The sequence below is a fragment of the Bos mutus genome, chromosome 26 (assembly GCF_027580195.1).
Source record: "Bos mutus isolate GX-2022 chromosome 26, NWIPB_WYAK_1.1, whole genome shotgun sequence".
In the NCBI taxonomy this organism is placed as follows: Eukaryota; Metazoa; Chordata; class Mammalia; order Artiodactyla; family Bovidae; genus Bos; species Bos mutus.
In genome coordinates, this window is record NC_091642.1 from 34,942,860 (window position 1) to 34,967,858 (window position 24,999).

Below are 24,999 nucleotides of genomic sequence, written 5' to 3' on the forward strand. Positions count from 1 at the left end.
TTTAATGGCAATGAAAATTTCTTTAAGTAAAAAATCTACTCATTTACAGAGTGACAAAACTAAAATTTTCCAAAAAGTAGACTGAAATCAAGGAAATAAGTAAAACCGAATTTAGGAAAATTCAGTTTCTATTATCTCAACAAATGAATGAATAATGCTTCTACTCTTAGCTATTTAATAGAGCAATAACTCTAAATCTTGAAGGAATTATCTGAAATCAGGCTTCTCTGAGACAATTAGTTGTCAGAGTACTGCCCAATGAAACTCCTTTCTTTGTGTTTGGATCTGGTTTTGAAGATTGTGTTAGCACTCCAGAGTATGCAGTTGTTAAATCACAGCCTTGGTTAAGTTTTTTCTTTTTTTTTCTGGTTAAGTTTTAAAAATATCTCTTGATTTTAATTTCCATGTCTTTAAAATGTAAATAAGAATTATTTTGCACAGGTTATTTGAGTATATTATATGTTCAACAAGTTACTAAATGCCTAATTTTATCAGGGCTTCCCTGGTGGCTCAGATGGTAAAGAGTCTGCCTGCAGTGTAGGAGACTTGGGTTCGATCCCTGGGTTGGGAAGATCCCCTGGAGAAGGAAATGGAAACCCACTCCAGTATTCTTGCCTGGAAAATCCCATGGATGGAGCCTGGCGGGCTACACTTCATGGGGTTGCAAAGAGCCTGACATGACTGAGCAACTTCACATTTTTAATTTCAATAATAAGTATGTTAGATTTTGGGATTTTCAAAGATGAATGAAAAAAAAACAACCCTAATGTTATGGAATTTACCATCTAGATGATAGGTGTGTATTTATGGAACAATCATGCAGATAAATGTATGGATGCATCATGCTGCACTTAGTTGCCCAGCTGTGTCCAAATCTTTGTGATCCCATGGACTGCAGCCTGCCAGGCTCCTCTGTCCATGGGTATTCTCCAGGTAAGAATACTGGAGTGCATTGCCATGTACTTTTCCAGGGGATCTTCCCAACCCAGGGACTGAACCCAGGTCAAAACATACAATGTGGTGTTGTGGTTTAGTTGCCAAGTTATGTCTGACTCTTTTGCAACCCCATGGACTGTAGGCCCCCAGGCTCATCTTCATGGGTTTTCCCTGGCAAGAATACTGGAGTGGGTTGCCATTTCCTTCTCCAGGGGATCTCCCCAACCCAGGGATCGAAACAACATCTCCTGCCTTGCAGGCAGATTCTTTACCACCCAACACCAGGCTTGTATTTATGAAACAATCATGCAAGTAAACATATGGATACAAAACAAGTAATAGAAACACAGTCGAAACAGGCAGTGTAACTTGAAGAATTAGGGGTAAGAGGGGTAGTTAGCAGAAGTTTCTCTGAGGAAGTGAAATTAGAGCTGATATCAAGACCATCCCCAAGAAAAAGAAATGCAAAAAGGCAAAATGGCTGTCTGGGGAGGCCTTACAAATAGCTGTGAAAAGAAGAGAAGTGAAAAGCAAAGAAGAAAAGGAAAGATATAAGCATCTGAATGTAGAGTTCTAAAGAATAGCAAGAAGAGATAAGAAAGCCTTCCTCAGAGATCAATGCAAAGAAATAGAGAAAAACAGAATGGAAAAGACTAGAGATCTCTTCAAGAAAATTAGAGATACCAAGGGAACATTTCATGCGAAGATGGGCTCGATAAAGGACAGAAATGGTATGGACCTAACAGAAGCAGAAGATATTAAGAAGAGGTGGCAAGAATACACAGAACTGTACAAAAAAGATCTTCACGACCCTGATAATCACGATGGTGTGATCACTCACCTAGAGCCAGACATCCTGGAATGTGAAGTCAAGTGGGCTTTAGAAAGCATCACTACAAAAAAAGCTGGTGGAGGTGATGGAATTCCAGTTGAGATATTTCAAATCTTAAAAGATGATGCTGTGAAAGTGCTGTGCTCAATATGCCAGCAAATTTGGAAAACTCAGCAGTGGCCTCAGGACTGGAAAAGGTCAGTTTTCATTCCAATCCCAAAGAAAGGCAATGCCAAAGAATGCTCAAACTACCGCACAATTGCACTCATCTCACATGCTGGTAAAGTAATGCTCAAAATTCTCCAAGCTAGGCTTCAGCAATACGTGAACCATGAACTTTCAGATGTTCAAGCTGGTTTTAGAAAAGGCAGAGGAACCAGGGATCAAATTGCCAACATCTGCTGGATCATCAAAAAACAAGAGAGTTCCAGAAAAACATCTATTTCTGCTTTATTGACATGCCAAAGCCTTTGACTGTGTGGATCACAAGAAACTGTGGAAAATTCTGAAAGGGATGGGAATACCAGACCACCTGACTTGCCTCTTGAGAAACCTAAATGCAGGTCAGGAAGCAACAGTTAGAACTGGACATGGAACAACAGACTGGTTCCAAATAGGAAAAGGAGTATATCAAGGCTGTATATTGTCACCCTGCTTATTTAACTTATATGCAGAGTACATCATGAGAAACGCTGGGCTGGATTAAGCCCAAGCTGGAATCAAGATTGCTTGGAGAAATACCAATAACATCAGATATGCAGATGACACCACCCTTATGGCAGAAAGTGAAGAAGAGCTAAAGAGCCTCTTGATGAAAGTGAAAGTGGAGAGTGAAAACGTTGACTTAAACCTCAACATTCAGAAAACTATGATCATGGCATGCGGTCCCATCACTTCATGGGAAATAGATGGGGAAACAGTGGAAATAGTGTCAGACTTTATTTGGGGGGGGGGGCTCCAAAATCACTGCAGATGGTGACTGCAGCCATGAAATAAGGAAAATAAGACTGTAACCTGGTAAAGTGCTTGTTTGTTCCATTCTTTTTTAATTTGGAGATTAATTATGTTTGGAGTCCCTGACATAAGACTAGTCTGGTTATAGCTCCAAGAGTAAGTAAAAACATGTTCTGCGATAAGTTTGGAGATGTAAACAGGAGTCAGAACATTGGTCTTTAGCATCAAATCAGTGTGATGTATCTCAACATTTGCTTTGTGAAAAAATCAGTCTGGTTGCTGTACGGAGAATAAATTGTAAGGTAGCAGAAGGAGTGAAATATTGGACAAGCTGAAAGACTGCAAGTCCTATATCATGTTTTACATTGAATAAGTTGCCATGATAGAAAGACCTCACTCACATCACTACACAGGGAAGCTGGAAAATGTTTATGACTATGTCCTTATGTATTATGAAAGCTTAGAGGTCTCTGGTGCTAAAAATATGTGGAGAATGGATAATGAGGAATGATTTTTAGTTTGCATGTGGGGGAGATAAGCACCTTTCCTTAAACCAGAGGAGAAATGTATTATTTATTATATATAGTATATATTATAAGAAAGAAGAGGAATTTTGGTGTAATTATAGATTTGGCAGAAAAAAGCTTAACAGAACAATATAGAATTCATACTATAGCCTCTGTCACATAGTAGCAGCTGAATAAGGGATTACTATTGATGGTGATGATAATAATAACAGTATTACTAGTCATATAATGGTAATTACCATTGGAAATATGTGATTTCATACTAAATTACTGGTTCTAGAAGTTGAAGTTTTTTATAATGGATGAATGAATATTGAAGTGTATCTTATGAAAATTAAAAGTATTTCCCACATTATCTATTTTTTCAGTTTTGAAATGCTCACTGTTCTTACATCTCCTGTACCTTTTCCAGCTAGCAGAAGATTATGGTCCTGTGTTCACTCTGTATTTTGGCATGAAGCCCACTGTGGTGTTGCATGGATATGAAGCAGTGAAGCAAGTCCTAATTGATCAGAGTGAGGAATTTTCTGCCAGAGGCAGTTTACCAGCAGCAGACAACATCAACCAGGGATTAGGTATGTTTTTATTTGAGGAGTGTGGGAATTGTAGGTTGGAAAGATTCAAAAAGGCTAAAGAATTGAGAAATTATAGGTACTTGGAGAAGTTTACAACGACATCGTAATTCCAACATTTCTCTATAAAGAATCGTTGTTATTGTTTAGTCACTAAGCTGTGTCCGACTCTGTCATTACCCCATGGACTGTAGCCATCAAGGCTCCTCTTCCATGAGATTTTCCAGGAAAGAATACTAGAGTGGATTGTCATTTCCTTGTCCAGAGGATCTTCCTGACCCAGGGATCGAATTCTTGGACCTGTGTCTCCTGCATTGACAGGCAGATTCTTTATCCCTGAGTCACCTGGGAAGCATGAAGGATCATCAATCCATGTTTAAAATTATGAACGTGACACAGTATCTCTACAAAGCTTTAAATGCAGTGAAAGCAAACCATCTAATCACTAATGTTCCATTAATTTGCAATTAAGCGATGCTCATTTTAAATTATGGACAGTTAAGATAATGAACATTTAAAAAGTAGAGTAAGATAATGAGCATTTTAAAAAGCCAGAAAGAAAAACACCAATAGAGTATACTAATGCATATATATAGAATTTAGAAAGATGGTAACAATAACCCTGTATATGAGACAGCAAAAGAGACACTGATGTATAGAACAGTCTTGTGGACTCTGTGGGAGAGGGAGAGGGTGGGATGATTTGGGAGAATGGCATTGAAACATGAATAATATCATATATGAAATGAATCACCAGTCCAGGTTCGATGCACGATACTGGATGCTTGGGGCTGGTGCACTGGGATGACTCAGAGGGATGGTACAGAGAGGGAGGAAGGAGGAGGGTTCAGGATGGGAAACACGTGTATACCTGTGTCGGATTCATGTTGATATATGGCAAAACCAATACAATATTGTAAAGTTTAAAAAAAAAAAAAAAACCTAAAAAAAAAAAAATCACATTTGGAAAAAAAAAAAAAGTACAGACATTGCTTTGCTTAACAAAGGTCCATCTAGTCAAGGCTATAGTTTTCCCAATAGTCATGTATGGATGTGAGAGTTGGACTATAAAGAAAGCTGAATGCCAAAGAATTGATGCTTTTGAACTGTGGTGTTGGAGAAGACTGTTGAAAGTCCCTTGGACTGCAAGGAGATCCAACCAGTCCATCCTTAAGGAGATCAGTCCTGTGTATTCATTGGAGGGACTGATGCTGAAGCTGAAGCTCCAATACTTTGGCCACCTAATGAGAGGAACTGACTTAATGGAAAAGACCCTGATGCCGGGAAAGATTGAGGGCAGGGGGAGAAGGGGACGACAGAGGATGAAATGGTTGGATGGCATCACCGACTCAACGGACATGAGTTTGACTAAACTCCAGAAGTTGGTGATGGACAGGGAGGCCTGGGGTGCTGCATTCCATGGGGTCACAAAGAGTCAGACGCGACTGAGCGACTGAACTGAACTGAAGATAATGAAAGAGAAAGAGAAGGGAGGGAAATGACTAAATTGTCCTATTAATCAAACATTTTGCTTTCTGGCCAAAGTCATGGATGCTAAGAAACATTTTTGGAAACATGCATAGTATGCACAGAACCAATAAGGGTTTGGAATATTTCCAAGCTTGCCTTTAATTTTCTATTCTTTAAAAAAAAAAAAAACAACAACACAGGAAATATTTGTACTCAGCAGAATACAAAGCATAAAGCACAAAAAACTCTGAAAAGAGGATCATTAAGAAACATTGTTAAGTATCAATTGGAGTATTAATTAGAGATGATATTAGGAAAAGCTTTTTAAATTGAGTCCTTGAATTGTCTTTCATCTGTTTTTGTAGCTGGGCCTAATACCAGACAGTCCTCTGGCCAGTCACTGGGTTCCTACAAAAAGAAACAAGGCCTGAATAGGGTCCTTTCCTCTTCTATGTTGTTCTTTAACGTCTTTTTGGACAAGTTCCTTTTGAGCATTGTCTTTTCCCCTGATCTCTTCTTGAGTCTGGAAGTCTGATGTTGAATTTCCTTGGTGTTAAGACCATATTTCATGGATGAGATTTAACAAATAAGGAAAAATGTTAAAATGAAAAGAGCTGTGACTGTGTCCCCTATTTGAAGAATGGATTTTCTTGAACTTCCTTCTAAATGCACAAGTACTGTTTCTCCCTCTCTTGAGAACTGACTCCTTTTGTTGTTTCTTCTACAATTCACTCACAATGCACAAGCTGGTTCTAAAACCTAGAACTGCCTTACGATTTAGCAATCCCACTGCTGGGCATACACACTGAGGAAACCAGAATTGAAAGAGACACGTGTACCCCAATGTTCATCGCAGCACTGTTTATAATAGCCAGGACATGGAAGCAACCTAGATGCCCATCAGCAGATGAATGGATAAGAAAGCTGTGGTACATATACACAATGGAGTATTACTCAGCCATTAAAAAGAATACATTTGAATCAGTTCTAATGAGATGGATGAAACTGGAACCTATTATACAGAATGAAGTAAGCCAGAAAGAAAAACACCAATACAGTATACTAATGCATATATATGGAATTTAGAAAGATGGTAACAATAACCCTGTGTACGAGACAGCAAAAGAGACACTGATGTATAGATCAGTCTTATGGACTCTGCGGGAGAGGGGAAGGGTGGGGAGATTTGGGAGAATGGCCTTGAAACATGTATAATATCATGTATGAAACGAGTCGCCAGTCCAGGTTCGATGCACGATACTAGATGCTTTGGGCTGGTGCACTGGGACGACCCAGAGGGAGGGTATGGGAAGGGAGGAGGGAGGAGGGTTCAGGATGGGGAACACAGGTATACCTGTGGCAGATTCATTTCGATATTTGGCAAAACTAATACAATATTGTAAAGTTTAAAAATAAAAAAAAAAAAAAAAATAAAACCTTAACCTATAACTTGGACTCCATGGATTGTTAGCTGAGTCATCATAGAGCAAGCATTTGCCTCTATGATCTTTCGCATCCTCATCAATAAAATGGAGACAAAATACTTGGTTCACAGAATTGAATTGATTTTTGTAGGAGCTAATGGATGAGGAAGAGTGTAGTAATACGTAAAACCAAGAGTCCTCACAGTACAACACTAAACTGGGTTAAGAGAGGAGGAGGCAGGTGAAATTGGGCTCAGTGGGAATTCCTGAGGCTGCCACCATTATATTTAACCCCTGTTAGGTGTCATTATCACTTCCTGTTTTAAAGACTAAGCTGTAATTCATAGTAATGGATTTTTCTTCTCTATTTTTTGGTCAATATAGGAATTGTTTTCAGCAATGGAGAAAAATGGAAGCAAACTCGGCGTTTCTCCCTCATGGTTTTGAGGAATATGGGGATGGGGAAGAGGACTATTGAACACAGAATTCAAGAGGAAGCCTTATGTTTGGTGGAAGCATTAAAAAAAACCAATGGTGGGTATTTCTTTATGTAATTAGCAGTAACTGCTTGGGCAGACCAAATGCTATTACAAGTAGACTACAGAGAGATAATGGCTCAAATACAACAGAAGTTGACTTCCTGCTCACATGACGGTAGCAGGAGGGGAAGTTGCTGGTATAATGGCCTTTTCAAGCACCTGGTTTCCAGGGCCTTTGATGCTTTCAGCACATGGTTGCCTTCCTGTGGCTCCCAGAGTTCATCTCTTTGAATGGTAGTGGGGATAGTAAAGAAGAAAGAAAAGAACAAGTAGTGTTTTTAATAGGTGAGATATGGCAGTGGCACACAAAAGTTCTTTCATATCCCATGGGCTATAACTGAGTCACAGGGCCACACCTTACTGTATGAGGAGCTGGAAAATGTGGTTAGCTGTGTGCACAGGAAGAAGAGGAGAACATGGATTGTGGTAATCTGCTAGTAACTTGAAAGACTAAATTCTCAGGTAACTTCTTGAGAAGCATTGCAAATATTTTGCAACATATACATGTCATGTCATTATGCTACAGCACCTTAAACTTGTACAGTCCTGTCTATCAGTGATATTTTATTAAAACTGAACCAAAATTAGTGGTTCAGGTGTGGACTTTGCACCAAATCCTTCTCTGAGTAGGCCTGTATTACAGCTCCTCTGTGGGTGTGAAGGGAGGGAGCTTCAGCAGCACACATCTGCTCAGTGTACACGTGTGTGGATGCCCATGCAGGACAGGAAGAGGGGATAAGAGAGAAAGGGGTGAGTAGGAGACTTGACAGGGAAGGAGAAAGATAAGGATCTTAACACATATGTGCTTTTGTAAACCATAGTATTTAATTTTTGAAGAACATGAACTTAATAACACTATATTCTAAACAATGACTCACCATCATGTTTTTTTTTTTACTAATGTTATATTATGGTCCAGATGGGTTTTCTCCCTCATTTTTTTGTGTTACTCATATAAATAATGCAATTATTACAAATATTTCCATGATTTGGGTTTCTTCTTTTGAGTAAGTTTCTCAAGATGGCAGTAGAGTGTCAATGAACATCATTTGGACTTTTGGTGCATATTATCTAGGAATGGGTGGAAGATCTGGCAGAAGAAGAAAACAAGGCTCATCCTGCATAGATTATTCTCTACCCTTTTGTTCAAACTTAGCATATTAAATAAATATTTTCACATGCTTAATTTTAAAATGTTTATCACGAATATTATTAACAAAATAGAATAGTAGTTCATTATTTTGGATGTTCCATAGTTTATTTTAGGCAACATAGATTGATTTCAGTTTTTTGTTGTTAATAATATTAAACAATGCAATCTATACTAATCATTGAACATCCCTGATTACTTTCTAGAGTAAAATTTTGGAAATGCAATTAATAAATCAGTAAATATTGGGTTTTAGCAAGTTGCTGTTGTTGTTCAGTCACTAAGTCATACCTGACTCTTTGTGACTCCATGGACCACAGCACACCAGGCTTCCCTGTTCTTCAATAGCCCTAAGAGTTTGCTTAAACTCATGTACATTAAGTTGGTGATGCCTTCCAACCATCCCATCCTCTGTCACCCCCTTGTTGTCCTGCCCTGAATCTTTCCCAGCATCAGAGTCTTTTCCAATGAGTTGGCTATTACCATGAAGTGGCCAAAGTACTGGAGCTTCAGCTTCAGTGTCAGTCTTTCCATTGAATATTCAGGGTTGATTTCCTTTCGTATTGACTTGTTTGATCTCCTTGCTATCTGAGGGACTCTCAAGAGTCTTTTCCAGGACCACAATTGGAAAGTATCAATTTTTTGGCACTCAGCTTTCTTTATGATCCAACTCTCACATTCATTCATGACTATGGAAAACCCATAGTTTTGACTAGATAGATCTTTGCAGCAAACTGATGTCTACTTTTTAATATATTATCTAGGTTTGTCATAGCTTTCCTTTCAAGGAGCAAGTATCTTTTAAACAGCTTATTATTAACTGGTTCAATTTTCCCATAGTGAATATGACCTTCTCTCAGCTTCCTTGCCTATGATCACCCAGACTCTGCCTGATTCCACCTAACTATGGAGACCTCATCATCTTGGGGTAGCCCAGTTTGTCACTGGTTAACTAACTGTTATAAGTTTATTTCACATGTTGAGCAGAATCCTTTTTCTTGTAATTTCTACTTTTTGATCCCTACTAAGTTTTTTAATTCTGAAGTAAAGTGTTGTGGTAGTAGTCACCAGGCAGAGGCAGGATGGATTTCCCACTGAAAATTTAGTATAACTGTTGAGGTTGGTAGTGGTTCACACTACCAACATCTCAATATTGATTGTTGATATTGGTAGATACACACATCTCAATAGGATATGAAAAGTTATATTACTCACATAATGAGGCTTTCTGTGTAGGACACAGTGGCTAGAAAACCAACCCAAAATTGCCTGGAGAAAGCCAGAAAAGGATTCAGTTCAGTTCAGTTCAGTTCAGTTGCTCAGTTGTGTCCGACTCTTTGCAACCCCATAAATCGCAGCACGCCAAGCCTCCCTGTCCAACACCAACTCCCGGAGTTCACCCAGACTCACGTCCATTGAGTCAGTGATGCCATCCGGCCATCTCATCCTCTGTCGTCCCCTTCTCCTCCTGCCCCCAATCCCTCCCAGCATCAGAGTCTTTTCCAATGAGTCAACTCTTCGCATGAGGTGGCCAAAGTACTGGAGTTTCAGCTTTAGCATCATTCCTTCCAAAGAAATCCCAGGGCTGATCTCCTTCAGAATGGACTGGTTGGAATCCTTGTAGTCCAAGGGACTCTCAAGAGTCTTCTCCAACACCACAGCTCAAAAGCATCAATTCTTCGGCGCTCAGCCTTCTTCACAGTCCAACTCGCACATCCATACATGACCACAGGAAAAACCATAGCCTTGACTAGATGAACTTTTGTTGGCAAAGTAATGTCTCTGCTTTTGAATACGCTCTCTAGGTTGGTCATAACTTTTCTTCCAAGAAGTAAGCGTCTTTTAATTTCATGGCTGCAAACACCATCTGCAGTGATTTTGGAGCCCCCCAAAATAAAGTCTGACACTGTTTCCACTGTTTCCCCATCTATTTCCCATGAAGTGATGGGACCGGATGCCATGATCTTCATTTTCTGAATGTTGAGCTTTAGGCCAACTTTTTCACTCTTTAGGTCATTGATCACACCATCGTGATTATCTGGGTCGTGAAGATCTTTTTTGTATAGTTCTTCTGTGTATTCTTGCCACCTCTTCTTAATATCTTCTGCTTCTGTTAGGTCCATACCATTTCTGTCCTTTATCGAGCCCATCTTTGCATGAAATGTTCCCTTGGTATCTCTAATTTTCTTGAAGAGATCTCTAGTCTTTCCCATTCTGTTCTTTTCCTCTATTTCTTTGCATTGATCACTGAGGAAGGCTTTCTTATCTCTTCTTGTTATTCTTTGGAAGTCTGCATTCAGATGCTTATATCTTTCCTTTTCTCCTTTGCTTTTCGCTTCTCTTCTTTTCACAGCTATTTGTAAGGCCTCCCCACACAGCCATTTTGCTTTTTTGCATTTCTTTTCCATGGGGATAGTCTTGATCCCTGTCTCCTATACAATGTCATGAACCTCATTCCATAGTTCATCAGGCACTCTATCTATCAGATCTAGGCCCTTAAATCTATTTCTTACTTCCACTGTATAATCATAAGGGATTTGATTTAGGTCATACCTGAATGGTCTAGTGGTTTTCCCTACTTTCTTCAATTTAAGTCTGAATTTGGCAATAAGGAGTTCATGATTGGAGCCACAGTCAGCTCCTGGTCTTGTTTTTGCTGACTGTATAGAGCTTCTCCATCTTTGGCTGCAAAGAATATAATAAATCTGATTTTGGTGTTGACCATCTGGTGATGTCCAGGTGTAGAGTCTTCTCTTGTGTTGTTGGAAGAGGGTGTTTGTTATGACCAGTGCATTTTCTTGGCAAAACTCTATTAGTCTTTGCCCTGCTTCATTCCGTATTCCAAGGCCAAATTTGCGTGTTACTCCAGGTGTTTCTTGACTTCCTACTTTTGCATTCCAGTCCCCTATAATGAAAAGGACATCTTTTTAGGTGTTAGTTCTAAAAGGTCTTGTAGGTCTTCATAGAACCGTTCAACTTCAGCTTCTTCAGCGTTACTGGTTGGGGCATAGACTTGGATTACTGTGATATTGAATGGTTTGCCTTGGAAACGAACAGAGATCATTCTGTCGTTTTTGAGATTGCATCCAAGTACTGCATTTCAGACTCTCTTGTTGACCATGATGGCCGCTCCATTTCTTCTGAGGGATTCCTGCCCACAGTTGTAGATATAATGGTCATCTTAGTTAAATTCACCCATTCCAGTCCATTTGAGTTCTCTGATTCCTAGAATGTCTACATTCACTCTTGCCATGTCTTACTAGACCACTTCCAATTTGCCTTGATTCATGGACCTGACATTCCAGGTTCCTATGCAATATTGCTCTTTATGGAAAAGGATACCGGCTTGAAATTTTTACGGTGGTTAGAGGGTGGAGTTCCAATGTATACACCAGGGTTTGTGTGGTTTAAACTTACTGCTTGTGTCAAAGAAGCAATCACATCAATTATTCCAGGTGTGAGCAGAAGAAGAAAAAGTAAGGCTTAAAAGTTGTCAGGAGTCAAAAAACAAAAAGTGGTGTAATATTCTTTATTTTATATTGTTAACCTGCTTATAGTTCAATTCAGTTCAGTTGCTCAGTCATATCCGACTCTTTGCAACACCATGGACTGCAGCACATCAGGCTTCCCTGTCCTTCACCAACTCCCAGAGCTTGCTCAAACTCATGTCCATCGAGTTGGTGATGCCATCAAACCATCTCATCCTCTGTTGTCCCCTTCTTCTCCTGCCTTCAATCTTTCCCATGATCAGGGTCTTTTCAAACAACTCAGCTCTTCCCATCAGGTGACCAAAGTAATGAAGTTTCAGCTTCATAATAGGTCCTTCCAATGAATACTCAGGACTGATTTCCTTTAGGATGGGCTGGTTGGATCTCCTTGCTGTCCAAGGGACTCTCAAGAGTCTTCTACATCACAGTTCAAAAGCATCAGTTCTTCAGCACTCAGCTTTCTTTATAGTCCAACTCTCACATCCATACATGACTACTGGAAAAACCATAGCTTTGACTAGATGGACCTCTGTTGGCAAAGTTATATCTCTGCTTTTTAATATGTTCTCTAGGTTGGTCATACTTTTCTTCCAAGGAGCAAGTGTCTTTTAATTTCATGGCTGCAGTCACCATCTGCATTGATTTTAGAGCCCAAGAAAATAAAGTTTGTTACTGTTTCCATTGTTTCCCTATCTATTTGCCATGAAGACCAAATTTGGATTTGAAGCCCAAATCATGGGACCAGATGCGATGATCTTAATTTTCTGAATGTTGAGTTTTAAGCCAACATTTTTACTCTCTTCTTTCACTTTCATCAAGAGGCTCTTTAGATCTTCTTCACTTTCTGCCATAAGGATGGTGTCATCTGTATATCTGAGGTTTTTAATATTTCTCCTGGTGATCTTGATTCCAGCTTGAGCTTCATCCAGCCTGGCGTTTTGCATGATATAATCTGCACATAAATTAAATAAGCAGGGTGACAATATACAGCCTTGATGTACTCTTTTTCCAATTTGGAACCAGTCTGTATTCTATGTGTAGTTCTAACTGTTGCTTCTTGACCTGCCTACAGATTTCTCAGGAGGCAGGTCAGGTGGGGTCTGGTATTCCCATCTCTTTCAGAATTTTCCACAGTTTTTTTGTGATCCACACAGTAAAAGGCTTTGGTGTAGTCAATAAAGCAGAAGTTAATATTTTCCCGGAACTCTCTTACTTTTTCTGTGATCCAATGGATGTTGGCAATTTGACCTCTGGTTGCTCTGCCTTTTCTAAAACCAGCTTGAACATCTGGAAGTTTGTGGTTCACATGCTGTTGAAGACTGTCTTGGAGAATTTTGAGCATTACTTTGCAGCGTGTTAGATAAGTGTAACTGTGTGGTAGTTTGAACATTCTTTGGCATTGCCTTTCTTTGGGATTGGAATGAAAACTGACTTTTTCCTGTCCTGTGGCCACTGTTGAGTTTTCCAAACTTGCTGGCATATTGAGTATAGCACTTTCACAGCATCATCTTTTAGGATTTGAAATTGCTCAACTGAAATTCCATCACTTCCACTAGCTTTCTTTGTAGTGATGTTTCTTAAGACCCACTTGACTTCACATCCAGGATGTCTGGCTCTAGGTGGGTGACTACACCATCGTGGTTATCTGGGTTTTTAAGATCCTTTTGTATAGTTCTTCTGTGTATTCTTGCCACCTCTTCTTTATATCTTCTGCTTTTGTTAGGTCTGTACCATTTCTGTCCTTTATTGTGACCATCTTTGCATGAAATGTTCCCTTTTTATCTCTAATTTTCCTGAAGAGATCTCTAGTCTTCAATCCCTCTCATTATTTTCTTCTGAGAGAAACACACACTCAACCTTTTGCAATGCATTTTGCAAAATATGATTTCAATTCTCCCCAGTCTCCTTACCTTCTTGTTATATTGGTCAATTTCTTCTGAGTATTTTGAAGAATGTCAATAGCAAGAGCTAAATTTTATAGTTTTAAAAACATTTCAAAATGATCTCCTCCTTGTGTATTACCTTGTGGCTTTAATTGGAGAATGATATAAATGGGAGAATAATTGGGAGAAATTTAATAAATAAATTACACTGGATTAGATAATTTTGCTTAGGGAAATGCAAATTTATTTTGTTGTTGTTGTTGTTCATTCACTGAGTCATGTCCGACTCTTTGCAACCCCGTGGACTATGGCATGCCAGGCTTCCCTGTCCTTCACTATCTCCCAGAGTTTGCTCAAACTGATGTCAGCCCCATCTTATCTTGCCCTCAGTCTTTCCCAACATCACAGTCTTTTCCAATGAGTCAGCTCTTCAGATCAGATGACCAAAGTAATGGAGCTTCAGCTTTAGCACCAATGAATATTCAGGACTGATTTCCTTCAGGATTGACTGGTTTGATCTTGCTCTCCAAGGGACTTTTAAGAGTCTTCTCCAGCACCACAGTTCGAAAACATCAATTCTTCAGCACTCAGCCTTCTTTATGGTCCAACTCTCTAGGCATGTTGAATTTATAGTGATGATGGCAGGTCTAGGTTCTTCTTATAATAAAAAAATCTTAGAAATCAACCTTTCTCCATTATTTTAAAAAGTAAACTTAAGATTTATTTGAAAATTATACCCCAATTTTTATATATTGTTTTTTAGGATCTCCATGTGATCCTACTTTCCTTCTGAGCTATGCTCCCTGCAATGTGATCTGCTCCATTGTATTCCGGAATCGTTTTGAATACAGTGATGAAAATTTTCTGACCTTGGCAAAGTATTTTGATGAAAATGCAAAAATTTTTAGCACCCCCTGGATTGAGGTAAGGTCAACGTTCTCTTTAAATAAGAAATAATTTTCTATCTAAATTGATTACCACATTTCTTTGTGCTATTGTTTGTTACCACTTAGTGAGTTATCAAAGCAATTGAAAGTGTTGAAATGAATTTTTAAACAAAATATAACAATAGTAATAAAAAATAGTGCAACAATTATGGCAAGGTATTTTTTTTTGAGAAATCTTTTCTCCTCTGATTTTTATGTGTATATATAGGATGGTATATGCATTGTATTTTTTATGTTAGTAAATTGTCAGAAAAAATTAATTACCTATGTTGTCGGACACAACCGAGCGACTTCACTTTCATGCATTGGAGAAGGAAATGGCAACCCACTCCAGTGTTCTTGCCTGGAGAATCCTAGGGATGGGGGAGCCTGGTGGGCTGCCTTCTATGGGGTCACACAGAGTTGGACACGACTGAAGTGACTTAGCAGTACTATAACTAACAACTAAAATTCCATGGATCATAGTGTTCTGATGTTTTACTTGGGAAGGACTCTAGAGAACAAATAGTCTATGTAACAGAAAGCTCACCTGAAAATACTGAGTGTATTTTCAAAGTAACCTAACCAAAAGAAGAATGAGTTAGATATAAAAACTAGATTTCTTGATTCTCTATCCAGTTTGATACAAGATAGCAGCTGAATAAATTTCTTCAGTACCTACTGAGGATATTAAGTCATGAAGATACTGTTTATAAAGGTTTCTGTAAACTCTAGGACTGTGATGGCCAAATGAATAAGGGCAATGAGTACATTTCTGAAGATGTAAAATGCCTAAATAAAAGTAAGTTAGGTAATATAGGCATTTCCTTAATCTTTCTGGTATAGTTTCTTCATTTAAAAAATGGTATGATGTGAACAGACTTAAAAGGAGTTATTGACAGTAATACAATAATACTAGGAGACATTCAATAAAGGACAGAAATGGTATGGAACTGACAGAAGCAGAAGATATTAAGAAGAGGTGGCAAAAATACACAGAAGAACTGTATAAAAAAGATCTCCATGACCCAGTTAGTTATGATGGTATAATCACTCACCTAGAACCAGACATCCTGGAATGTGAAGTCAAGTTGGCCTTAGAAAGCATCACTACAAACAAAGGTAGTGGAGGTGATGGAATTCCAGTTGGGCTATTTCAAATCCTGAAAGATCATGCTGTGAAAGTGCTGCACTCAATATGCCAGCAAATTTAGAAAACCCAGCAGTGGCCACAGGACTGGAAAAGGTCAGTTTTCATTTCAATCCCAAATAAAGGCAATACCAAAGAATGCTCAAACTACTGCACATTTGCACTTATCTCACACACTAGTAAAGTTGCTCAAGTTCTCCCAGCCAGGCTTCAGCAATCGTGAACCGCAAACTTCCAGATGTTCAAGCTGGTTTTAGAAAAGGCAGAGGAACCAGGGATCAAATTGCCAACATCTGCTGGATCATCGAAAAAGCAAGAGGGTTCCAGAAAAACATCTATTTCTTTATTGTCTATGCTAAAGCCTTTGACTGTGTGGATCACAACAAACTGTGGAAAATTCTTCAAGAGATGGGAATACCAGACCACCTGACCTGCCTCTTGAGAAACCTGTATGCAGGTCAGGAAGCAACAGTTAGAACTAGACATGGAACAACAGACTGGTTCCAAATAGGGAAAGGAGTATGTCAAGGCTGTATGTTGTCACCCTGCTTATTTAACTTATATGAAGAGTACATCATGAGAAACGCTGGGCTGGAGGAAGCACAAGCTGTAATCAAGATTGCCGTGAGAAATATAAATAACCTCATATATGCAGATGACACCACCCTTATGGCAGAAAGTGAAGAAGAACTAAAAAGCCTCTTGATGAAAGTGAAGGAGGAGAGTGAAAACGTTGACTTAAACCTCAACATTCCGAAAACTAAGATCATGGCATCTGGTCCCATCACTTCATGGGAAATAGATGGGGAAACAGTGGAAACAGTGTCATACTTTATTTTTCTGGGCTCGAAAGTCACTGCAGATGGTGACTGCAGCCGTGAAATTAAAAGACGCTTACTTCTTGGAAGGAAAGTTATGACCAACCTAGATAGCGTATTAAAAAGCAGAAACATTACTTTGCCAACAATGGTCCATCTAGTCAAGGCTATGGTTTTTCCAGTAGTCATGTATGGATGTGAGACTTGGAGTATCAAGAAAGCTGAGCACCGAAGAATTGATGCTTTTGAACTGTGGTGTTGGAGAAGACTCTTGAGAGTCCCTTGGACTGCAAGGAGATCCAACCAGTCCATCCTAAAGGAGATCAGGCCTGAGTGTTCATTGGTAGGAGTGATGTTGAAGCTGAAACTCCAATACTTTGGCCACCAGATATGAAGAGTGGACGTATTTGAAAAGACCCTGATGCTGGGAATGAGGGCAGGAGGAGAAGGGGATGACAGAGGATGAGATGGTTGGATGGCATGACTGACTCAAAGGACACGAGTTTGGGTAGGCTCCGGGAATTGGTGTTGGACAGGGAGGCCTGGGGTGCTGCAGTTCATGGGGTGGCAAAGAGTCGGACAAGACAGTGACTGAACTGAACTGAAGAGACATTAACACATCAGTTACATAATGGACTGAACAGTTCAGTTCAGTCACTCAGTCATGTCTGAGCCTTTGTGACCCCATGGACAGAACAGCCAAACTAAATAAGGAAACACTGGCCTTAAGCAACACATTAGATAAGATGGACTTGATAGATTTATATACAACATTCCATCCAATTGCCGCAGAATACACCTTGTTTTCAAGTACACATGAGACATTTTCCAAGATATATCATATGATTTTACAAAACAAGTGTCAGTAAATTCAAGAAATTGAAATGATATTGAACATCTTTTTGACCACAATGGTATGAAACTACGAACCAGTTACAAGAAAAAAACTGGAAAAAACACAAACATATGGGAGCTTAATAAGATGCTGCTAAACAACAATAGGTCAAAGAGGAAATCAAAATACCTTGAGAGAAATGAAAATGGAAACACAACATTCCAAAATCTATATGACTCACAAAAGCAGTTCTAAGAGGGAAGTTTGTAGTGAAACAGGTCTACCTTAGGAAACCAGATAAATGCGAAGTAAACAATCTAACATTACACATAAAACTAGAAAAAGAGTGGGCACTCTCTGTCCCCCTTCTGATGTCTATGTCAGAAGCTTTCTCTGTCCCTTTTCTTTCTTTAATAAAAGTGCTACACAAAAGCTCTTGAGTGATCAAGAATGGTCCCTGGTCCTGAAGCTAAATCTTCTTCAGATATCATCAATCTGACATCATTTACCATAAGCTATTATCTTGGGGGCTCATCCAGGATTTTCAGGACAAGGTAAGAACACTCAAGAGCTCTAGCCTCACTGCTTTCTCAGTATACACATTTTCTGCTTTACTTTACTAATGCTATGGTGTGCGTGTGTGAATGAATGACACGTTCTGTGCAAAGCAAGTGATGAGCCCTGCTCTGTGATTTTGAGGTGCCCCGTAATGACTTAAGGGAGCTCCAAAAAGGGGAGCCTTGTTGGGGGTTTATACCGACCTGCCATTCAAGAGGCACTCAACGTCCCTGTGAGGGGAGCAGCCAGAAATGGGCAAAGGGTGTGGAGTGAGCTTTCCTTTCTCAGTCAGTTTTTTTCTGGTCTCTTTGACCATTCTGTAACTGCCTGGGGAATTAGAACTACTAACCTGATCTGTCAGATCATAGACTTTCAAGGGCATTGTGATTCATGCCATTACTATGTACTTTTACTTAAACCCCAAGTATGGAAGCGCCTAGCTTTGCTAGGAGGCAAAAGTTACAAGAGCTTGTTTGGGAGCAAGCCAGAGCTCTAACTCCAGGAATGTCTCTCAGGCTAGAGGTCACTCTTGACTGCCTGCCTCAGGGCCCAGAGTCCTAAAAGTGAGTTTTGTCATGGCTGTGCCTCCTATCTATGTGGATAAAGCACTGCTGGTGACTATGAGGTTTTTGAGGACATCAGTTGGGAATTGCAGGATCTGTTCAGATTGGAAGTGCAATGGGCTTCTTTCTTTGGTAGTGCTAGCTATTAGCAGACCAGAGAAAGCTCTCCAATGGCTTCTGTCTCAATTCCATAGATATTCCTTTTATGGAATCTGTGGAAAGGAACTGGAAGGATTGGAACTAGAATCTTGAGGATAAAAATCACTTTTTTTTCCTCCTGGCCAGCCCTCTACCACCTTTGCTATCACATATACTGGCACAGTGACACTTAGAAGGGACATCTTGGTTGTTGCTTCATCTCTTTATGTCTCACCACTTCTACTGCTATCAGGACTGTATTCAGAAATGTACATGGGCACACATAAGATGGATGCTTCCTCTAGTAGTCCTAGCTTGGGAAACATTCTGGGAAACTACTCTGGCAAATCCAACAAAGGTCTTGGTGGTAAGGAACTAGAAATCAATCTGGGATGTCATCAGGTCTACCCCTGGTGCATCTCCATGCCATCTTGGTGGTAGAACTGGGAGGGATGAGTAAAATGCCTGCATCAGTAAGGAACAGACTAAGTCTGACCAGGGAAGGAAAGCTTCAGTGGACAGTCTGTTTGCACACCCATCTAGAGGAGGGAGGGACGCCTCTGGTGGAAAGAAGCCATGGCCTTGGATGCTGCTTTTTTCTTTGTTAGAGATGGGAGCTAACAGTTCCAGAACAACTCCTTTAAAATGTAGTTAAAAAACTTGGGACAAGTTTGATCCCCAGAGTCTAAAAAATACACGCCTGATCTTCTGTGATACTGAATGGCCACAGTATCCTTTGGAGAATGGGGAAAACTGGCAGTTTAAAGGGACTCTCAATTATGATACTGCTTTACAACTAGACCAGTTCTGTAGAAAACAAAGGAAATGGGTAGAAGTGATATATGTGTTGCTCTTTATCTCTCTGCGAGACATGCCAGACTTACGTCCTAAGGGTGCAGATTTGAGTGTGAAGCCTTCAGCTGTCTCCTGTTTTCTTACTTTGCTCCTGTATCTGGGGCTCCCAACTGAACAGGCTGAGAATCAGGGTACCCTTCCAGGAGGGGCTGCCTCAGTCTCAGTAGAAATTCCAACAGTCCCAATTGTGGTTGAGACCCTAGAGGATCCAAAAAGTACATAGAAGGCTTTATGGGACTAACTTTACTTTATGACTTTACTTGGAGAGATGTAATGTATGTCTTGGGACAGGAGTTGGCTCCTGATTCAAAAACTTGAATTTTGGGGGAAGCCACTACTTTTGGAGATGAATGGCTTGAAGGCAAGGGGCAAGAGGGAACATGAAATAGCCCTCCTTCCTACTGGGAGCCAAGCAGTTCTGATAACAGAGCCTCTTTGCTGGATGTATTCTTAAAGGACTCAAACTAGTGCAAAGACTTTAGACTATGCTAAGTTGACTGAGATAGAATAGGAAGAGAAGCAAACTCCTGGTAAATTCCTAGAATGACTACAGGGGGCTCTCTGCAAGTTTACTGATGTTGATCTCAAAATTACAGAGGGAGAAATGATCTTAAAAGATAGTTTTTTCACTCGATCAGCTCCAGGTATCTGCTGTAAGTTATAAAAACAGGCGTTTGGACCTAATCAGTCTTTAGAAAAACTTTTGCAGTGTCTCAGATGGTATTACGGTAGAGAATATGAGGAGGAAAATAAGAGGTAAAAAAGAACCAGGCAAAAGACTAAAGCCCCAGCATGGCTATTAGATCCACTCTGAAACAGCCTGAGGAAAAATGCCCAGAAGGACCCAGGTGAAAAAGGGTGGACTTGTTATTACTGTGAGAAGAGCAGCATCTCAAGCGGGATTGCCCTCAGTCATCTAAGCCACCCCAGCTGCATGTCCAGTCTGTAAAGGACCATACTAGAGAAGAGACTGCCCTCTGAGGTGTAGGCCCCAGGGATTGGACTCTTAAGACAATTGGGACTGAAGGTGCCTGGGGGTCCCCACACAAGCTCCCATCCTAATTACACCTGAGGAACCCCGGGTATTAATAACTGTGGGGGGCCAATCAGTCAATTTCTTTTGGACACTGGGGCAACCATCTCTGTGCTCACTGAAGCCCCTGGTCCGCTTTCTTCCTGATCCACTTTCCTCCTGATCCACTACTATAACGGGACTGTCCATATGAGCCAGACGTTATTGTTTTAGTTGTCCTTTATTCTGCAACTAGGACTCTGCTATTTTCTTGAGTTTCTAATTGTGCCAGAATTTCCTTCACCCCTCCTGGGGAGGGATATACTGAACAAGGTCCAGGCCTGTTTTCATGAATATGGAGCCTGCTCTTTCTCTCCCATTAATTGAACAAAATATAATCCTAAATTGTGGGCTGATGGAAAAACTGAGGGTTGAACACAAAATGCTATTCCTGCTGTTATCAAGCTCAAAGATCCTCACCTATTTTCACATCAAAAGCAGTACCCACTAACTCCTGAGGTTAAGGAAGGGTTAAAATCCATCATTTAAGATTTAAAGGAACAGAGGCTATTAATTCCCTGTATTAAGTCCATGCAACACTCCTATTTTGGATGTAAAAATGTCAAATGATAAATGGAGACTAATTCAAGATATACAAATAGTAAGTGCCTAATCTTTATACTTTATTGTCTGAAATTTCTAAATGAGCCAAATATGACTTTTAGACAATTTGAGAGGATTTTTGGCATTACAGGCTACTGCCACATTTGGATTCCAGGTTATGGAGAACTTGCCTGGCCTTTAGATAAACTTATAACTGAGACTCAGCAGGCCCAAATCAACAAGCTGGTTAGGTTCCCAGAGACTTCAAAGGCTTTTAAGGCTCTCCAAACTGCTCTCCTGCACGCTTCTGTTTTGAGCTTGCCCACAGGATCAGAATTTAGTTTGCTCCTTAGTAAAAAAAAAAAAGCCTATGGCCACATTCCTTAACGGTAATTCCTACTATTGTTTTGCTAATGTCTAAAGCTACTATTGATTTTGACTAATGGGCAAATATCTTACTGTACTGACTTCTCATGATGTGAGTGAGATCTTAAACTCTAAAGCTCAGAGCAACAATGGCTCTGTCTTTAAAACTGCTGTAACTCAAGGGGTGTTGAAAATTCTAGGAATAAAATATCACTTACACAGTTCCTGGAGACCCCATCTTCAGAAAACGTTGAAAAGGCTAATGACATTATTAACAGGCATCTGTGTAAACAAACTCAGGAAACACAAGACTGTTGGTTTAAATTCTACCCATAGCTTTAATGAGGGCTGGAACTGCCCTAAAAAGGAAGGACTGTTCCCATTTGAATGTATCTATGGAAGACCCTTCTTACACACAGACATTGTTATAGACACTGAAGCCTTAAAATTAACCATGTGACTCAGTTTTCAGCTCTACAACCTCCTTATCAATTGAAGGTTTCCCATGGTGGGTTTCTCCAAGGAAAGGACTTTCTTCAAGTCTTCACCAACAACAATTGTATGTGATGCCTCTTTTGATCTGATGACATCTAGCAATCCTAAGATGAATTGATGTAACTATGGACATAATGTACTTTTAATTTTGATTATGTTTTTTAATTTTGATTATGTTTTAGCTCACATCTTAACTCCAAAATGGGGTTTTTGCCTTAACATCTGTAACTTTGTTATAACAGGGTTTGTTTCTAACAAAACAAAATAGAAAAAGAAGCTTTTAGGGTTCAGAGACAAATGGTTGTCCAGGCTCCTACAAGTGCCAGAGCCTTCCCCAACTATTACTTGGGGCCCATGGATCAGAGACCCTCAATATGAGGGTTAGGAGAATATGTTGCCTCAACAGTTTAGGGATGACACCCCTCAACAGCAGGAAGTAATTATAGAATGAAAAGGATGCCCTTTTCTGTTGGCAACATAATTGTCTTAAAAGAAAAGGGGGGGATAAGAGAGTACATTCCCAGGCAGGTTGATAAGAAGTCTGGGATCCCTGAGGAGGAGAAAGGGATCTGGAGCTCATGAAGCAGAGATAGGGTCTGGAATTCTCAAGGAGGAGGAAAAGACAAATATATTTTTTTCCCTCTACATTCTTTAGTCTTAGTCACATAAAACTTTTTTTTCCTCTAAGCCTGGTACTGATGATTACACAACAAACAACTCATTTTAAACTGTGTACTAAAGATTATATAACAACAATACATCCTTCTTGAGGACAATTTTTCCTTCCTGAAAACCTTCTGGCTAATTCTGTTATCTTAAAATGTTAATTATGGGAGTGGATCTAGTAAGATCTTTACAACATTGAGACATTCTTTTGATTTATCATAATGACTAATTAAAAAAAAGTATGTAACTCCCTTGCTTAGACTGATGTCCCTGTCCCTCTTCTGATGTCTATGTCAGAAGCTTTCTCTGTCCCTTTTCTTAATTTAATAAAAAACTTCTTACGATGTCACTGTCCCCACACAAAACAAACTAGAAAAAGAACAAACAAAGCCCAAAGTTAGCAGAAGGAAGGAAATAATAAATATCACAGATTAAATAAACAATAGAGACTAAAATGGCAATAGAAAAGATTCAGTTCAGTTCAGTTCAGTCGCTCAGTCATGTCCAACACTTTGCAACCCCATGGACTGCAGCACGCCACGCATCTCTGTCCATTACCGACTCCCGGAGTTTACCCAAACTCATGTCCATTGAGTCAGTGATGCCATCCAACCATCTCATTCCCTGTGGTCCCCTTCTCTTCTTGCCCTCAATCTTTCCCAGCATCAGGGTCTTTTCAAATGAGTCAGCTCTTCACATCTGGTGGCCAAAGTATTGAGTTTCAACATCAAATCAATGAACACTCAGGAACGGACTGGTTGGATCTCCTTGCAGCCAAGGGACTCTCAAGAGTCTTCTCCAACACCACAAAGAAAAAAGCATCAATTTTTCAGTGATCAGCTTTCCTTATAGTCCAACTCTCACATATACATGACCACTGGAAAAAACATAGCCTTGAAAGACCTTTGTTGCCAAAGTAACGACTTTTAAAAGGTTGGTAAACTTTCCTTCCAAGGAGAGGCGTCTTTTAAAGGGCTGCAGTCAGTGATTTTGGAGCCCCCAAAATAAAGTCACCCACTTTAGAAAGAGTGATGTGATTATCTTTTCAAAGAACCAGCTAATCATTAGTGAACCTAAAAGCTGGTTCTTTGAAAAGATAATCACATTTGATAAACTCTAGCCAGACTCATCAGAAAAAAAGAAAGCTCAAATAAATAAAATCAGAAATGGAAGAGGCACAAAATATATCACAGAAATTTCAAAGAATCATGAGAGACTACAATGAATAATTATACACCCATAAATTAAACACCTAGTGAAAATGGATAAATTCATATAAACACACATACCAAGATTGAATCAGGAAGAAACAGATAATCTGAAGATGGAACACTAGTAGTGAAATAGAACCAGGAATCAAAACTCACCAAAACCAAAAATCTGGACCAGATGGCCTCACAAGTGAATTCTACCAAATATTTAAAAAGAACTAATGCCTGACCTTTCCAAACATGTCCAAAGGAACACTTTCAAACTTATTCTATGATGCCAACATTATCCTTAAACCCAAATTAGAAAAAAAAATTCAAAAGAAAAGAATAATTAAGGTCAATATTTTTGATGAGCCTAGATGCAAAAATCCTCAACAGAATATTCAGTTCAGTTCAGTTGCTCAGTCATGTCCAACTCTTTCTGACCCCATGGACTGCAGCATGCCACGATTCCCTGTCCATCACCAATGCCTGAATCTTGTCATGTCCATTGAGTTGATGATGCCATCCAACCATCTCATCCTCTGTCATCCCCTTCTCCTCCTGCCTTCAATCTTACCCAGCTTCAGGGTCTTTTCTAATGAGTCAGTTGTTCGCATCAGGTGACCAAAGTATTTGAGCCTCCACTTCAGCATCAGCCCTTCCAATGAATTTTCAGGACTGATTTCCTTTAGGATGGACTGGTTGGATCTCCATGCAGTCCAAAGGACTCTCAAGAGTCTTCTCCAACACCACAGTTCAAAAGCATCAGTTCTTTGGTGGTCATCTTTCTTTGTCAACTCTCACATCCATACATGACTACTGGAAAAACCATAGCTTTGACTGGATGGACCTTTGTTGGCCAAATAATGTCTCTGCTTTTTAATAATGCTGTGTAGGTGGTCATAGCTTTTTTCCCAAGGAGCAAGTGTCTTTTAATTTCATGGCTGCAGTCACCATCTGCAGTGATTTTGGAGCCCATGAAAACAAAGTCTGTCACTGTTTCCATTGCTTCCCCATCTATTCACTATGAAGTGATGGGAGTAGAT

The 24,999-nt window shown here is 39.7% G+C and overlaps 1 protein-coding gene across 1 annotated transcript in view; it reads left to right on the forward strand.

Moving 5' to 3' along the window:
* The first annotated feature begins 3,667 nt into the window (after positions 1–3,667).
* The window catches only part of LOC102266046 (cytochrome P450 2C21), a 47,249-nt gene continuing 25,917 nt past the window's right edge, over positions 3,668–24,999 (forward strand). Inside the window, exons 1-3 of the mRNA XM_070363414.1 lie at positions 3,668–3,824; positions 7,100–7,249; positions 14,539–14,699. Of these exons, the coding sequence (XP_070219515.1) occupies positions 3,704–3,824; positions 7,100–7,249; positions 14,539–14,699 (432 nt within the window). The 5' untranslated portion in view covers positions 3,668–3,703. The remainder of the gene's footprint in view (positions 3,825–7,099; positions 7,250–14,538; positions 14,700–24,999) is intronic.